Raw genomic sequence first — 18,358 nt, forward strand, 5'->3', positions numbered from 1 at the left:
AGAAAAAACCCACACGGATGTTATGGTGTTTTCTCTAACAAATCAGTCGAGCAGAGCATGCTTGGTTCAGTCGAACATGTACAAGCATGACTTTAACGGGCTTGTGGATTTAGCTAAGAAGGGGAGGTGGAGCCACGGGAAGCTTTGAAAGGGTCACGAAGGGTGGGAGATACGGTAGAGTGTTTCTGAAGAGTGTTAGCGTTTCGTCCTAGAGTTCAGAATCAAGTTGAGACTTCTTTCTCGATTGGGGCTTGTTGAGCTGATACCTGTTATGTAACTGCTGAGCTGTGAGACCTGTCATCAGAATCACACCAAAAAGCAGAGCTCCTTTGTGGCGCTTTCAGGAAGTTAGTAAGAAAAACAGCGTAAGACATGTGAGAGCAAAGACAGCAGAGAATTGCAAAACTGCAGTAAGGGCCCTGAGAGGCCGTTTCTGCACGGAGCCTCTGTCTGGAAGACTGCCACCTGACTGCCAGACAACAGCGCCCTCTAGTCAGGTACCCTGCAATAACAACAGCACTGTTTTTGTTCGGATGTGTGTGTGCACACATCCACAGCTCATGTGTGTGTACAGGTGTACTAGTGAGAACAGGTTCCTAGGATGTAACTTAGGTCATCAGGGTTAGGGACAGTGCCTTTCCCCATTTTACTGGTCCCACCTTTTTGAGACAATGTCTCTCAGTGAACTAGAACTTGCTAAGTAGACTAGGCTGCCTGGCTAGTGAGTGCCGGAGATCCTCCTGTCTCTCCTTTCCCCAGTTTAGGATTACAAGTATGTGCTACCATACCTGTCTCTGGCTTTAAAAACAGCAAAACACATGGACTCTTGGGATTTAACTCAGGTCTTCATGCTCGCACCAAGTAAGCTGTCTCCCCAGGCCCCAAGCTGAATTTTATAGATCTCTTCAGAGTTGTTTCTCCAGCTGACCTGGGTAAAGGGAAACAGTTTCCTGAAGCACTGTGGAAACAGCTTTCCTTGTGGTTAAAGTTTGGGAAGTGAGAAAAGTGAACCGGAAGTTGCAGTGGCATTGCTTACCTCCCCGAGAGCTCTGCTTCACTCAGTAGATTCTGCCCTGAATTACCTCTGACATTTAGCTCCTTATCAATGAAATGGGGCCGGTGTGGTAAGTTAGTGAGCTCAGGTAGGGAAAGTTCCTATCAGGTTGTTGCCGTATAAAGGATACTGTTGAATGCTGGGGGAATGATAGCTACCAATGGATTAATGATTGGTGTCTTAGCATCTCAGAGCAACGAGGAGACACAGAGAAAAGGACACAAAGGAAGATGCCACATTATTAAAGGTCGCACAGAAATTGCCGATAAATCATGACAAATGAAAACCATTCCTGATGGCTGAGTCTGGTTCTAATTAGTGTCTTCAGAGTGTGACAGTGTCTGTTTCTTGGAAGAGTTTGCTGTGGAGGGGATTGCTTCCGGAAGTGTGTGTTGGGTTCTGCAAAATGTCTGCTGGCAGAGGAATTAAACCTAGACCCTGAGCTTTCTCCTAAGGTCATCCCTGGTAAACCCCCCTCCCCCGACAGCATCACTGCCTTCCACCTCGCTGCCACACTAGTTACTGTCTTCCAGCAGTTTTGTTTCCAACTCTGCCAGAAGTATCGCTACTACCAAAGTAGCCTTTGTAAGTTCTTTATAAATTGCCCAGATTGCCATGGAAACAACGGGAGAAATGACAGAGCCTGGAGGAGGAGGTATCCTTTGCTTAATTGCTGATGAAGACATGTGAGTGGAAAGGAAATTTCAGGTCTGGGAAAATGAGAGATCTGTTCAGAAAGAGGAAATGGAAGCATGGAGAATGACACCCTGGGGGGTGGGGAACGACCCGAAACAGAGCTGTTGAAATCACTGGCTCTTTGGATGCATTTTGATTAGAGAGTTTAATGAACAGGGCTGTCAGATTCCTGCTAGAGTGGGGGAAAAGCTCGGGTTACGGGGACTATTAAGAGATTAAACAGAGCCTCTGGGGAAGGGGTATACAGAATGGCCACTGTATATGCTTCTTGACTCCATTTTAAGTCCCTTTAGATGTATTACCTGAAGTTTCATGAAGGATTAGGTCAGAATGTAATGTTTCTGATGTTTTAGAGAACTTAGTTGTTTCAGGTTTACTCCTCCCACCTCTTGCTATTGAAAAACACACACCCAGGTACCCAAACTACAGCACAAACTACCCAGTGTCCTAACACCCATAGCACCTTTATTCCTTAACACTCATTTAAAGCTTAAACAGGTGGTAGAGAACAAAATTAAACTCTATCTGAAAACCACGCCTTTGTTCGAAATGTTCTGGGTAAAGACTGCTTTCAGAATTAATTTCTGTAGAAACTCTGGCAAAGAGCAATTTGTAAAAGCTGTAGATTATTAAGGCTCAACAACTAAAGTGCTATTGTATATAGTTTCAAGACACACTTGATTGTCACCATCTAGTTGCAGAGGTAGGGAGAGAGTGACCTTAATTCTTTTCGACGATTAAGAGAAGACTAAAACAAAATGCAATACCTATCAAGATGAGCTGGTGCTTGGTGCTATTATGATGGTGTTATTTCCAGTAACTAGCCGAGCCCAAATTCTGTTTCATGACTCATTCCTCCTCTGCAAAGGACTCTTGACCTGACAGCAAGTCTCAGAGTGGAAAACAGAGTGCAAAAACAGAGTCCAGGACCTGCTCAGGCCTGAGGATAATTGATACTAGGAAAAGACCACTCATTCAGAATCCACTCAATGTGGGATCAACATGTCAAGATAAGCATAATAAAACATAATAAGGTATAGTTTCTGGAAGCCAAAATGAAAAAAAAAATTAAGTGAATTTATTACTAGTCTTACTGTTAACAAAACCTTTTTATTTTTATTTATGTGTACATGCTCGGTTGTGTGGATGCCTACAGAATCCAGAAGAGGGTGTTGGATCCTCTGGACCTGCAGTTATAGGTGGCTCTAAGATGCAGGGAACTGAACTCCGGCCCTGTACAAGAGCAACAACCACTCTTCACTGTTGATCTATCTCTCCAGCCCCAACAGAAGGTTTTTTTTTTTTTTTTTTTTTTTTTTTTTTTTTTTTTAAATGACAGTTGTAAGCTGGATCACTTGTTGAATCAGAGAAAAGCTCAGGCTTCATTTGAAGGACACAAAAGTCTCACTGAACCTCACTCCTTGGTACTTGCACCTGCAGGCCCTTACATGTTGGCCCTGGCCTTGGGCACATGGCTAACATTGACAGGAGAACATGGATATGATGGATGTGTGTACAGGCTTGGTGAGTCTTTGTACACGGAGGCGTCTCTTCTGGAGTGCTTTACTTTCCTTCCTCCCCTTTCTTCCTCTTCATCCTCAGCCTTCTCCTCCTCTCTGCCTTTTTGTTGGTGATGATTTTGTTTGTTCCTGGCTGGCCTGGAACTCACTATGTAGACTAGTTTGGCTTTGAACTCAGAGATCCTTCTGTCCCTGTCTTCTGAGTGCTGGGATTTAAAGAATGTGCTACCTTACCCATATTCTTCCTCTTCACTCTGTTTTTATCTTCTTTCTTTTCCTCTTCTTTCTCCTTCAATATAGCCTTGCCATGTATCCCAGATTGGCCTTGATTTCAAGATCCTTTATCCTCAGCTTCCAATGTGCTATGATTACAGGCATATGCCCCCATGCCTGATGCATAATGGTTCTCTAGGGAATCCATCTTCCATGTTATAAGAAAGCATAGGAGAGAATCCTACTTGGAGGAGAACAGAGGCCCCTTTCATCAGCATACCTCAATGTCCAGCCACGCATGTGAGCCCATTTGTGATGGTCTAGATACCCCAACTTAAGCCAACAGTGTGTAAAGCATCATAACCTGTCAACCAATCCATAGAGATGCAGGGGGGCAATTAATTGTTATAAGGCGTCAAACTTTGCTGTAGGCTTACGCTGCAGTAGATAAGGACAATAGAAACCTAACGAAGAAGCATCCTGCCGTAGAATGTGGCATTCACTTTGTGTGTGGCAGAGAAATAGCTCAGAGAAATAGGAAGAAACTGTTAAAGGGGAGCAATGAGGAGATTCCCACTGGCAGCTGGAGAGAGAACCAAAGCCATCCATCAGCACAGTTTGCACAATTGTCCTCTTGCTAACCTGGAAAACAAAATGCCAGATGAACATGGTGCTAGATCAGGAGATTTCCCAGCAGGATGTGGAAAGTGTTGGGAAAACAAACAAACAAACAAAAGAAAGAAGTGAGCTTGAGACAGAACTGTTTAGATTTCAAAGAGGATTTAGAACTAAGAAGGAGCGAAGGTGCCCAGTCTTTCAAGAAAATGTTTGAAAAAAAAAAAAAGAGACTTTGATATCATTGTGGTGGCATGCTCTTTTCATCCCAGTACTTCCTATGCAGAAGCAGGCATATCTCTGTGAGTTGGGTCCTGATCTACATAGACAGTGTCAGGAGAGCCAGGGCCACAGGCCAAAGATCCTCTTGGACAAAGGACTTGTAAGAATGTTAAGGGTATTTACCCTGATTTTCCTCTCCCCTAAACTGGAAACTCTTAAATATTTTTTTATTTAAATATTTTTTAAATGATTATGTTCATTTTTCTCTGCATGTATGTGTATGGGTGGGTAGGTGCCATTAGGATAAAATGTTTTATGTCCCATCTAAGTGTTCAAATAAGCCACAAAAAGCTATTTAAAAATTTTACTAGTTTCTGTTTAACTATTGTGTGTGTGTTAAGTGGGGTACATATGGAAGCCAGGGGACAGCTTCCTGGAGTCTGTTCTTTTCTGACACCATGCGTATCAAATGTATGTTGTCAGGTTGGTAGAATGCACCTTTGCTTGCTGAGCCAACTTGCTGGCCCGGGCTAGTTTCTATTATTAATATTTTAAGTGTATTTATTTAATTACAAGTGTCTGCCTGCATGCGTGTATGTGCACTATGAGCATGCAGTAACCAGAGCCCAGAAGGCGGCATCGGCCACCCCAAACTAGCCTTATATACAGTTGTGAGCCATCATGTGGGCACTTGGAACGGAACCTAGGTCCTTTGGAGGAGCAGCAAGCACTCTTGACTGCCAGGCCATCTCTCCAGCTCCTACAAAGCTATGTAAAAAAAAAGGATTTAAGGATTTAATCGAACTTTTCCTCTGTGCTTTGTGACTCCTTAGATACTGGAACTGCTTTCTATTTAAGTATGCTTCATGACTTATTCTTGTTGCTCTTCTCTTCAATTAACTAGTCAAGTGCTGTGTCTTTACTTCTTAATGTTTTAGTCTGTGGCAGACACTTCTCTGATTCGCTTTTTTGACTTTATAAAATGTTGCATCTTTCCAAGCACCTGAAGTCTGTTTCCACAGCAGGCCCCCCTGTAGGTAACTTCACAATCTGCTACAGTATCATTAGCATGTTTTTGAGAGGAACAGTGTTTGATTAATTTGATGTCTGCACAGACAGTCCTGAACTGTAGTGCTTTGTCTCTGGGGAGCAGGCCCAACCCCAGTGCTACCAGGCTTTCCAGGAAGAACTGAGTTGAAACAAGTGACTTAGTATCTTGGTCTAAAACTTACTGCTTTTCACCTGGAATCTAAATCTTGGTACCAGCACTTCCAGCTATAAATTTGAAGGGGAGAGTGGAAAGGAAGAGAGGAGGAGCCTGAGAGAAGTCTGAATTCTTCGACCTGCTCCTGCCCTGTTTGGGCATGCCATTATAACTGTGTCAAGGGAGGGAGAGAGAGAGAGAGAGAGAGAGAGAGAGAGAGAGAGAGAGAGAGAGGGAATGGCTTCTGCCCAATCCATTAGAGCAGGCTGAGGGAGGATGGCTTGCCTGCATTGTCCTGGCACAGTGAGCCTGTCCTAGCGAATGTCTTGGGTGGTCACCAAGGAGTCATCTCTTGTGGAGGAGGGGAAGGAGAGTGGTTTACAGGTGGAGGAGCAGTAGGAGGGGCTGGGGCTGTGGTTGGTAGAGCACTTGCCTAGCATGCATGAACACCTGGTTTCAGTCCCCAGGGCTGCACACACCAGGGTCTGGAGTGCACACCTGTAATCTCAGCACATGGGAAAGTGCGGACAGGAAGAAAAAAAATTCAAGGTCATTCTCAGCTACTCAGTGAATCTGCGGACAGCCAGCACTACACAAGACCCTGTTTCAAAACCTAACCAACTCCCCAAATCGGACTAAAGAAAATGGTACCCAATCAAATCAACCCCAGGAAAATAGAAAACAGGAACCACAGCAACAAAGAGGGCTGGAAGGTGCCATGTCCGTGACACCCATCTTACCTGAAAGAACGGACCCACTGCAGGTGGGAGGCTGGGAGTCCACCGAGAGAACACAGAGGCAGGCTGAGCTGCAGACCACTCTACATTTCTCTCCTCATTCCACCCTCTGGGAAGGGAGAAAGAAACAGAGCACAAAATAGCCAAACTCTTGACACAACTGCTCTAGCATCAGGTGAGAAGAAGCAGGTGAGAGGAGTGAGTTTGGGTCTAAGACCCAGAACATACTACTGAGGTAAACATTCAGTCATTGATGGGTGAGGAGCTCATGGGGGCCCAGGCAGACCCAGGGGAGCTAATGACAATCTAGGGCCATTGGGGGATGGGAATTTGGTGATGTAGTTACTGGGGAGTTCCATGAGGGAGGCCCTGGTGGAGGCCATCAAAAAAAAAAAAAAATCGGCAAGAGTTTTTGAAACCAACTTCCTTCCAAGTCTGGAACTGTAAGGAAGAGGGGATTACTTTCAAGAGAAGACTGCTGAAACATTGAGAAAAGCCTTAGCATGAAGATGGCAAACTCGGGGCAACACTGGACTGTGACAGGTGGGGATGCGGCTCAGGGTTGGAGTGCCAGCTTCTCGTACACGAAGTCCTGGGCTCTCTGACCTCATAAAAGAGATTAATTGGTAAAGTATACATTAATGAAGTATAAATCAACTTGTAAAGTATAAAAAGATGTTCATTGGAGTTGGTTAATTTTTAAGGGAACAAAAAAGCAAATCTACTTTAAAAATGATTCTTATTTTATGTGTGTGGGTGTTTTGCCTGCTTTTACAATGTAGCTCATCTGGAATTTGCTATGTAGACCAGGCTAGCCTTGAACTCATGGAGATCTGCCTGCCTTTGTCTCCTGAGTGTTGGGATTAAAAGCACGTGTCACTATGTCCAGCGGTATTGTAAACAAAACAAACTAAGTAGCAAAAATTTTAGAGGAACTAGATAGTCTTCTACAAATTAATTTCCTGTAAACATAGAAGTTGCAGAAATTCTCATCGAGTGATATCTATGCAATCTGAGTACAGATAGAGATGCCAGTAAATGCAGAATAAGAGAGAAAAGTCACTTAGGGAAAGAGACACTTTAATTATGATCCCTTTGGGGCTTTGTTATGAATGAACCAGTTGGACTTTTTCCTCCATACCAAAAAAAAAAAAAAAAAAAAAAAAAAAAAGCGCACTATTTCATTTTATTTATGTTCCAGTGAAATCTTTATTAACTCTTTTAATGCTGTAAACACAGGGATACCCAAACTTCTTACACACTTTCTTATTCATTTTATTCTTTAAATTACTTTCTACATTGTATGTGTATGTATGTATGTGTGTGTGTTTGTGTGTGCATGTGTGTCTGTCTGTGTCTGGTGGATAACTTTCAGAGTCAGTTCTCTCCTTATACGACATGGGTTTCAGGGATTGAACTCAGGTAGTCAGGCTTGGTTTCAAGCACCTTTCTTTACTAACTGAGCCATCTCAGTAGTCCTTTTAACTACCTACCTACCTATTTTCCTATTCATATCTATGAATATTTTTATGTCTGGGGCCTATCAAGTTGATAATCTGGGGAGATCCTTTCTACAGCATAAGAAATTCCCTCCACCAAGCTTTTCTGCAGGGTTTTCATCCTCTGTGCCGCTGGCAAAAACCAGGGAATCAGTCACTGGAGTCTTTGTGTACCTTCTGTGTGCTACTCATGTTGCCCACTCCCTGAGCAGATGGCAGGAGGCTCTGGAGGTGCACACTGCCTCCCATGGCAGGGTATGTCTCTAGTCAGTGAGCCCAGCTGGGGGACCTTCCTTCCAGCAGAAGACTGTGCCCCTCTGAGAACTTTACTTCTCTCTTCCATTGGCCATGACCTCTGCCGGATCCCCCAGGGGACTCTACTTCCTATGGGAATGAGACCTTGTTGCCAACACGCCTGTGTGGTGCAGAGCAGCTCTGTGATAACCATACGTGCTCCTCTCTGAGCCCTCTGCAGCTTCAACTTCCTTTTCCATTTCATTGCAAGGACCGGGATGTGGAAAGGTTAATGAGACCCACCTTCCTCTGGGCTTGTGGGGGTTTTGTTTATGCTCTTACTAGGAAAGTTCCCTTCTCAGAGAGCCAGCTGCAACCATTGCTTGTCTTTAGCTTTGTCAGTTATATGGGCCTTTTTTTTTTTTTTTTTTTTTTTTTTAAGACAGGCTCTCACACAAGTACCCTAGAATAGGGATCTGAGTCATATGGAGGATTTGCTTTAGGCTTTATTTTTTTCTTCTTTCAGAAAACTGTGTTGGCTTCCACAGTGGCTTGTCTAGGTCACCTTCCCATTCCCAGTGTCCAGGGGTTCACCTTGTCCAGTTGTGCAGGCGTTTCAATGGCGGCATTATCAAAGGCTGTTGAATCAATGTTTCAAGCCACTCATTGCCAAGAGAAGGTCATGGTTTTAGTCTATTTTAACCATACCAGTTCGACTAGGAGGATAGCATCTCTTTATTATTCTTAACTGTATCTCCAGGGCCTGAAACCAGGTCCTGCACTTACAAGTCAAAAGGTAAATACTGAGAGTTATTTGTTTGAAATGGAAGCGTGAAATGATGGATGGAAGGTTCAAGATGCTTGGCCTGTGCCAGCTGTTTCCATTTGGCATCTGAAGATTTGAACACGGAGATGCTAGGAGTCTGGTTTGATGGGCTTAAAATGGGCAGGTATTCCTGACCCTGTATCTCCCCTCCTGGAAACACCAGCCAGCCTTGTTTCCATTTGCTAACAAGAAGAGGCTTAGCGGTGATACTGTTATCCTGACTGTTGAGTGCAGACTCCAGCATGACGCTTAGCCAAAGTGCTGACAGTGGCTAATGGAACAGTTACTGGGTGCTTGTCAAGTTCAAACTCCTTGTCTTAAATGTCAAAGGTTTTTGTTGTTGGTAACTGGAGCTATAGTTTAGTTCCAGGGTTTATAGCTACAGCTCTAGTTCAGGGGTTTAGTGCTTGCTTGACACACATAAGGTTGCAGGTTCAGTCCTTAGTTCTGTTTAAAAAAAAAAAAAGGAAAAGGAAAAGAAAAGATTATACTAGCCAAGATAGTTTTGTTTTCATTGTTTCAATCCTCTCTTGAAAGTACAGACTTGTGGACTCAGCAGTGACAGATCACTTAATTATTAGATGAATTTGTAGCGGCCACAGACAATCATTATATGCACTTCTCCCTCCTGAAAATGTATTAATGTGCAGGGGAAGAAATATGCATGGGTTGCTCTGCATTCCCATAATATTCCTTTTGGAAAGCAAGACTCCACTGGAAGCTTCACACAGGAAGCTTCTCCTCTTAGGAAGGAGGGGGCTGAGAGACGCCAGGCAGGGAGTCCTAACCTAAGCCCCATTCCCAGCAGCCCCAGCTGCCTATAGTTCTGTGACCCAGGCAGGAGTTGGACCTCTGAGGATTCTAGCTTCTTTATCTGTGAAATGACTCTGGCTTCCTCTCTCCCAAGGATACCAGAAGGAAGGATGAGTTGAGGTTTACGTTGCACACTGGGAGACTTCCATAAGGACCCTGCAGGGCTAGGGAACATGATACCCTGAAATAGGAAGAATGTCCCTCACTTTTGGTTGTTTATTTCTGTTTAGGCTCCATGAGCCATCACTCTGTACACAGATTAAGAGAGTAGAAAAATATGAAAGAAATTTCTGAACTTAGATCAAGTAGGATAATTCTCACTCATCACTGCTCGGTTCTATTTGTTCTCTTCTTCACATTGAGGGGAGAGGATTTGGAAGCAGACAACTTGGTTGATAACAAGGAAAGTAAGTATATGGTTCTGGCCTGCACTGAGATCACAGCAGACAGACCTCTGTGTCGAAAACAGCAGGGGGCAGAATTGGAGTGGTCTCAAGTTAGAGTTTACTGTTAGGATGGACAGGTTCTGGAGGGCAGGAATGGTGCTGCATGGGCCATTACATCTTCAGCATCTTTCTAAGGACAGATACACAGTGCTACTGAGTGTGGTCTAGTTAGTGAATGAACAGACTAAGATGACGTTTGGAGCCATGAGACTGGGGAAGTGGCTCCGTCAGTACAGTGGTGTCTCACCAGCATGAGGACTCGAGTTCCATGTCAAAACTTTAAAAGCTGGGAGGAAGGAGAAATAGGCAGATCCATGGAGCTGGCTGACCCGAAAGCCTAGACTACTATGTGAGTTCCAGGACACACACACACACACACACACGCACACTCACAAAGGGTGAGTGGTACCTGAAGAATGACACCTGAGAGTGTTCTCTGTCTTCCGAATGCATGCACACAAGCAAACAGGCATGTGCAACCACACACATACATGCATATAAACACACACAAGCACACAGAGAACGAAACAAGTTTTAGCTTTGTTCTATCTGTGGGTTTCTTTCTTTCAGTGTGCTGCTGGGGCAGGAGTACAGTCTCGGGGCTCTTGTGTTTGTTTGCTCTGCTCATGGGCATGCCCACCTCAATGACTATTGTAATGCTGTTGTTCGCTTCTTACCTGGGGAGACTCAGGACAGTGCTGGTCCACGAGAACTGAGCCTTGCCATGTGTGAACTTCTGGAGAGCAATCATGTAACCCTTCTGTGCTTCACTCTGAATGTGTATGAGACGGTGACAGACCTGAACCTGCTTGCCAGATCCATCTCTTGACTATAATCTAGTTTGACCAAAAGACTGTGTCCTTTAAAGAATTTTTTTATTGTAACTATATGAAGCAAATATGTAAAAATACATGTATGAAACATACATAAATATGTGGGTAACCATGTAACAACCACCAAGATCAAGGCGTGGAATATTCCAGCCTCCCATGTGCCCCCAGATTATCCAGGTTCCATGTGCGTGCCATTTAGCCTGTTTGGAAATGTGGCACGCTGCTCTGTTCAAACACACAAGCGTACAGCAATTCATATACTGCTTGCCGAATGGTGGCGATTGGAGTTCTTGCATAGTATGTATTAAGTTTGATGGCTAAAGGTCTGTTTTGTTCTCCTTATAAGGCTGATGAGTTTTCACAATTACTACACTGTTTCAAGCATTGTATTTATACAATTTAACTTTTAAAACATGAAAGGGCAATGTGCTGGCTAGTTTTGTGACAGCCTGGCACAAGCCAGGGTCCTTTGGAAAGAGGGACTCTCAACTGAGAAAAGGTCATCATACGATTTGCCTGTAGGCAAGTCTATAGTTCACTTTTTGACCAATGATTGATATGGGTGGGTCCAGCTCACTGAAGGTGTTTGCCACCCCTGGGCAGGTGGTCCAAGATTGTACAAGGAAGCAGGCTGAGCAAGCCAGTAAGCAGTGCTCCTCCGTGGTATCGGCTTCACTTCCTGCCTCCAGATTCCTGCTTCGAGTTCCTGTTCCGACTTCGCTCAATGATTGAGGGCTGAAATAGCCATTAGTTCAAATGACACAGATTCACAAGTAGTGACTAGTTATTTGTTTGGATGGATGGAGACTTGAAAGAATAGAAATAGACCAGAAAGCAGGTCAGAAGGACATCTGGGGAGGAGAGATGAATGGGTGACTTAGAATGGTCACTGATTGTCTGGACACCTGTGTCTCATGTCAGTGATGAACACTGAAGGCAAACCCATCCTATGTTGATGTCATCTAGTTTCTTTATCCAGTCACCCTAGTGCTTGCTTATGAGCCTATGAACAGAGTGGCCATGTGGAAATGAGACAGGCTGTTCATTGGTTCAGTATTTCCCGCATCAAGGCTGGCCTGGTGAACTACTGTTGAGAGCTTACTGTGTCAGAGAGAGATCAATACGAGTCCCGTGCTAATGCACTGTTCACCCGGAGAAGCAGTCAGCTACCCAGTTGATTATACTGAACTTTCTCCCTCTTCGAAGGGATAGAGATTAGTTGTCAGCAGATCAGGTACTTTCTAGATATGAACTTGCTTTCTCTGCCCACATTGCTGCCAGTGACACCATCAATGGCTTCTGAGAACACCCTGTCATCATGGCATTTCCCAGAGCACCAGTTCTGATCAGTGTGTCCTATCGCTCCCTTCACGGCAATGGGCTCACGGCCACAAAATTAACTGGTCTTATCACGTGTGCCATCACCTAGAAACGCCCCAACAAACTCTGAAAGGTGTGAGGGACTGAGGAAGACTCAGTCAGCTATCGGGTCAGTTGACAGTCAAGGCCCTGAAACGGCCGGATGTCATCTCAGCCTTACATGCAGACACAATTGATGGGTCTTGTAGTCAATGGGCAAAAATGGCTTGCCTCGTCATAAAACCCAACAACGCGTGGAACTTTCATTTCTTATGTCTTGTGGTCTTGAGGGTCTTGTTTTCCTGAGATCAGCAGATCACCAGGGAACATATCAGCAGCCCCATCAGGAAGAGAAAACAAATGAGGACAGCTCTTTGCCAGATCCTATAGAGAAGAAAATAGTAACTGACCTGTCTTAGAGTCCGCGAGGACAATCTCTGGGAGGGGCTTCAGGAGAAGATGGTTTGGGTGATATTGGAAGAGCTTTGATTCTCTTGAGTTTCTAAGAAAAGAGAAATTAGCCAGGCCTACAGCTGTTTATTTATTGACTTGTCTAAAGGAAAAGAAAAGTCGAGGCTTTAAGGTGATTGGAGTCAGACAAATCTTATCCAGCCAGGCCTTCGAGCCACTTGAAGATGAAACTTAAAAGAAAAACCTTTAAATTATCTTGTCTGCATAAGTTATAACATAGGGAGACTACCTTTAAATCATTGTCTATTTTTTGTCTTTTGGTGTCTTTGAGCACTGACTTAAAGTGAGCGTACTTCAGGAGACTGATTCACCTGGTTTGACTCCTGACCCTGTCAGTTTCTAGCTCTTGTGTGTTTGGTAAGTCTTTAACCTCCCTGTGTCTAAAGGTCCCTATCTGTAAAAATAAAGACAAAAGGTCTAGGGAGAGAGACCTGAAGAAAATGTTTGCCATGCACACGTGTAGAGCTGAGATTGGGTCTTCAGAACTCACAGAAAGCCTGGAATCTCAACAGTCCTATGGTGACATGGGATATGGGGACAAGAGAATCCTTGGGCACTCATAGGTCAGCTAGCCTGGTAAACTCAGTGGCAAACAGTGAAGAAATCCTGTCTTAAACAAGGTGGAAGGTGAGGATGGCATCCAAAGCTGACTTCTGACCTCCGCATGTGGACAAGGCCTTTATGGGGGTAATGTAGGCTGGATGAGTTGACAGAGGTGGGGACTCTAACCCACTGGGCTGGTGAGGGAAACAGGAAAGCCCAGAGGAAAGGCTACATTTTGCTGCAAGGATACAAGATGGCCATTTACACACACTTCAGGGACAAAGGTCTTAGGAGACACTGGTCTTGGCATCCAGATACTGAACTTTTAGTCCCCAGAACTGGGAGAGATAAATCTCTGCCTTGGAAGCCTCCAGCCTGTGGAATTTCATTACAACAGCCGGAGCAGGTTCATACAGTAACCCTGTGAAAGTTCACAGTGTAAATGTCCAATGAGAGACAATGGGGTTGTGCTGATAAGCAGCCTCTGATGTTAGCTCCAAGTGTCACTTCCCCACTCATTGTGTGAAAGTCTGGTATTTCCCATGGCAGGTAACCACAGAGAGTCGTTTGTCATCCATATACTTGGCACTGCTGTCCTCTGGGTTTCCTTTGCCTATAATGAAGGTTTTCCTACAGAATTTGTTGAGGCCTTATTGAGCATAGTTGTATAAGACTGATTCCTCCCCCACCCCCCAATGGAACTTGGCTGAGGTCTCAGGCCGAATATTTGACACAGGGAGATCTATGGCCTGTGAAGGGCCTCTCTCTTACACTTCCTTCTGCTTTGGGGCTTCCACAAGGTTTGTGAGAATAAAGCCTAATTGGCTCACCTAAAAGAGTCTAGGCTCACGTGACGCTCATGACGCTCTGAAGCTCTCCAAGTCCTTCAACTGGATAGTCCTGTCTGAAGTCCTTTTTATTGTCTGAAAACATCCAAAGGCCTCCCCAGGTTTCCTCTCTCCCGACTTCCTTCTAATCCTCTTCTGCATGGGGTTGTTTGTAAGAGCTGCTGGGCAAAACTGGGCAAAACCTGCACCCATCCCAAACCATCCAGCCAGAGTGCCAGGACTCCTAGACCTGGGGGCCTAGTGAGGTGAGGCCCAGCCTTTACACTTTCATCTCCACATCTCTGTGGTCTCTTCCAGCTTGTCCTAGGAACTCTTCTCTCTAGGTCCTTGAACAATGCAGCTGGGTTCTTGTTTCCAAACCTGCAAACCCCCAAGTGAAATGCTACCGATAATCACCTATTTTAAGGGCAATTTTGCTTATAAATCTGTTCTAAACATTCATTAAATGAAATATGTATAGTAATGACACATGGATAACATCCATAACAGGAATATATGATTAATATATTAATGAGCAGGTGTTCTTATGTTCTTTGTTCTCTCTTCCTCTCTTCCTCTCTTTCTCTTTCTTTCTTTCTTTCTTTCTTTCTTTCTTTCTTTCTTTCTTTCTTTTTTTCTTTCTTTCTTTCTCTTCTTTCTTTCTGGAGACACTTTCTTTAGCCTATGCTGAACTCAAACTCTCTACGAAGCCTCCCTACGTAGGTGAGAACAGCCCTGAACTTTTGATCCTCTTGCCTCCATCTCCCAAGTCCTGAGTGTATTCCACAGTGCCCAATGCTGAGTGCTGGGGGTCAAACCCAGGGCGCCGTGCATGCCCAGCAAGCACTCTTGTACCTGAGCCACACCCTCAGCCCTCTTGTGATTTATTCTCCCTACACCAAGAGTAGCACAGGCAACGGAGAGTGAGAACTTTAGAGGATTTTGGCCTCTTCCACTTCACCCACTGACTAGGGAAAAGCTGTTTTGAATTTACTGATGAATTTGCTTCCTAGGTGTAGGACTTTCAGAATCTGGGGCTGTTCAAATCTTTATGGAGATGTAACTGTGTGTGTTTGTGTGTGTACATGATAGAGAGAGATGAGAGAGGGGGAAGAGAGACGAGGAGAAGGGGACGAGGGCGAGAAGGGAGAAAAGGAAGGAAGAGAGAAAGAGGAGAAGGAGGAAGGGAGGGGGAGCAGAGAGGGAAGAGAAAGAGAAGGAGGAAGGGAGGGAGAGAGGAGAGAGGGAAATAGTTATTACTCTACGCGAAGTTCTGGGAAGATAAAATCAGATTTGTTTTCTATGTGCTTTGATTCTAAATCACTTGGACTTAGAGCCGTCTGCGGAGCACTCCACGGTGCAAATCAGAGCTGTGGTCGCGGGACACGTGCGGAGGGAATAACTCTTTACACCTGGCGCGCTCTGATCTAGCCTGTGGCGGTGCGCTGCAAACCCAACTGGGTCTGGCGGTCAAGTCCGAGTCCGTATGTCCCGCCGCCACCTGGGAGTCCCAGGGCGCCGGGTCCGCTTCTCCGGGAGCCGTGCAGGGCTGCCCGGCGGACTCCCCGCCCCTGCCGCCGTCCACGCCCCAGTCCCCGCCCGTCCCGACGCGTCCTCAGGACCCTTCTTAAGCGTGGCGGGGCGAAGGTGCTCAGGGCCCGAGAGCTAGCAGCGCACCCAGCTCCCCGGAGCGCGCGCAGCCGAGCGCCCAGGCCGCGGTTCCCGGGCGAGCGGGCAGGCAGGCGGGCACCGAGGGCTCCCGCGCTCCCCGCCGCCGCCGGCACCCGGGCGGGCCATGCGCCCAGGCTAGAGCGCAGCCGCCGGCATGCCGCTCCCGCTGCTGCTCGCCGCGCTGTGCCTCGCAGCCCACCCGGCGCCCGCGCGCGCCTGCCAGCTGCCCTCCGAGTGGAGACCCCTGAGCGAGGGCTGCCGCGCCGAGCTGGCCGAGACCATCGTGTATGCCAAGGTGCTGGCGCTGCACCCCGAGGTGCCCGGCCTCTACAACTACCTGCCGTGGCAGTACCAAGCTGGAGAGGAAGGGCTCTTCTACTCCGCCGAGGTGGAGATGCTGTGTGACCAGGCGTGGGGCAGTATGCTGGAGGTGCCCGCCGGCTCTCGGCTCAATCTCACGGGTCTGGGCTACTTCTCCTGTCACTCCCACACCGTGGTCCAGGACTACTCCTATTTCTTCTTTGTCAGGTGAGCCTGGCCCCTCTGCGGGTTCCATGCAGCAGGTCAGGAGCGCCCCCGGGGGCCCGTTTCCCTCGCTCTGTCCTCTAAGAAGATCCTGACCACCTTTGGCCGAGGATGGTTAAGATACGGAGATGGCTTTGGAGTTCTGTGCACACCAGGGCGTTAAAGGCAAAAAGGTCAAAGTGCTTTTGTTTGTGAGACCGTTTTTGTTTTTTTCCTGTTTTGCCCGGGGGATCTTCCTGCCTCAGCCCCTCGTGTCAAAGTGCTTTCCAGCCACCCGACTGACATTGAGAAAGGTGACCTTTGCAGTCTGTTGTTGGGTTCTAGCTTGGAACTTCTCAAATGTGGGGTTTGAGCCATTCTGTGAGTCCCACACTAACACTCCTCCCCTTCACCGGTTCCCACCTGGATAAAAGCGAGACGCAAACAGTGATAGATGCACCCGAAGCACCTGGGAAAGTCCTGTCGTTTCCTGATCACCCACTCTCTCCTCTCCTCTCCTACCCACTCCAGTGCCAGAAAGCAGCCCAGATGTCCCGTTCCACTCTCTCATGCCAGCTGCTAGGTAATTCAAATTAGCAGAGCTTTGGTGGAAGCCTGCTGGGGGCGCGGGGAAAGGTAAGGGCCCCAGGTCACAAAGCTTTGAAGAGTGCAGATGGGACTCAGGCAGGTGGTCCCTTGTAGACAGCACTGATCCTGTGCCATTCCACAGAGGGTGGCCTGTGAGCGACAGGAAATGCATCTGCCCCCAAATCTCGTTCATTCTATCGACTCCTGAATTCAATCTAAACCACACGTAGAAAAGAGCAGGTGGATCCCCAAGTTCGTGGGTTGCTGCTAATTGAGTTAGGATGGATATAGAACAGCGGAGAGAGACACGGACATAGACTCTTCTCCAGGTTTTAAGACCGTGTTTCAGTCCAAAGTTGGACCGGTAACAGCCTGTCTTACCAATTGTTAAACAGCACCAAGGCTCTCGGGAGTGATTCTGACCGGGGGCTGCAAATCCATTCTGGAACCCCTGAGAAAGAAAACAGTAAATTCCGCAGAGGGGCGTCCTTAAGCTGAAGGCCACATGTGCTTTCCATATTGAAGGCAGGCTATGTTTAGAATGCATGTTCTGCTTTGTGTTGGCTTGAGCGGCTTAGCCAGATTAGTTTTTTTTTTTTGTTTGTTTGTTTTTTATTTTTTGTAATTGTCTGGAAAGTATACTTTCTGAATAAAGTCAGCCAGGCTGTGAGCGTGCCTTTCCTTGATAGAGAGAAATCTAACAGCCTTTTCATGTTTTTATTTAGGGGAAACACTGAGAGCCCAGCTATAAAACAACTTGACAGTGCTTTATTTTCCACTGGATAAAAGCTCAATAAAAGAGCAGTGTTGAATTCTTGCTTATTATTGTTTTTTTAATCACAGTGTGGCCCAGGGACTGAGCAGTGGTCAGCCAATGTTTTCATCTGTTTTCATGACCCTATTTGCAGAAAGTTAAGACAGACAGACAGACAGCCACACACTACTGTGACAGACTTTTCCATAGGGCTGTCTTGCCTTGAAGTAGGCTAGTAAGTGCATACAAGGCATTCTTCCTCTGTTGTTCTGGCCTCTTCCTCCATCTCTTGCGCACGAGCTGTGGTCGATAAATGAACAGGAGGGGGGTTATTTTGGCTCATTTCAGAGGGCTCATTGCATTGGTGTGTGGCGCTGTACACTTACACAGATGATTATAAGCAGGCAGGGCACCGCAGCTGTCCACCCCCCGGCAAACAGGAAGCAGAGAAGGAATATAGGAAGGGGCCACAACAGGGTACAGCCCCAAAGGCATACCCCAGAGGTTTATTTCCTCCATGTACATTCAACCTCCCGAACCTCCCGAACCTCCCGAACCTCCCTCAGCCTCCCACCCTAGTTGGGTACCAAGGTTGAGCACATGAAACAGAGAAAGTAGAACATATCAAATTCAAATGGAAACACTTAGGGTATAATTCTCACCTCTTTTTTTTTTTCCTGATTATCTATCTATCTATCTATCTATCTATCTATCTATCTATCTATCTAT

General features: G+C 46.1%; 1 protein-coding gene across 6 annotated transcripts in view; it reads left to right on the plus strand.

The window, feature by feature from the left end:
- The window catches only part of Ccdc3 (coiled-coil domain containing 3), a 171,110-nt gene that overhangs the window by 63,592 nt on the left and 89,160 nt on the right, over positions 1-18,358 (plus strand). The window contains exon 1 of one of the 6 annotated variants that reach the window (XM_055593854.1): positions 13,066-13,099. The exons of 3 other annotated variants lie outside the window; for them this stretch is intronic. Coding sequence is in view for 2 of the 3 variants with exons in the window: in XM_055593848.1 (XP_055449823.1) it covers positions 15,938-16,311 (374 nt within the window). In the remaining variant the exon portion in view is untranslated. Of the gene's footprint in view, positions 1-13,065; positions 13,100-15,784; positions 16,312-16,833; positions 16,871-18,358 lie in introns of those variants that run through there. 2 more of the 6 variants (XM_055593848.1, XM_055593849.1) reach the window with 2 other exon arrangements.

Source organism: Psammomys obesus, unplaced genomic scaffold (genome assembly GCF_907164565.1).
Source record: "Psammomys obesus unplaced genomic scaffold, mPsaObe1.curated_primary_1811, whole genome shotgun sequence".
NCBI lineage: Eukaryota > Metazoa > Chordata > Mammalia > Rodentia > Muridae > Psammomys > Psammomys obesus.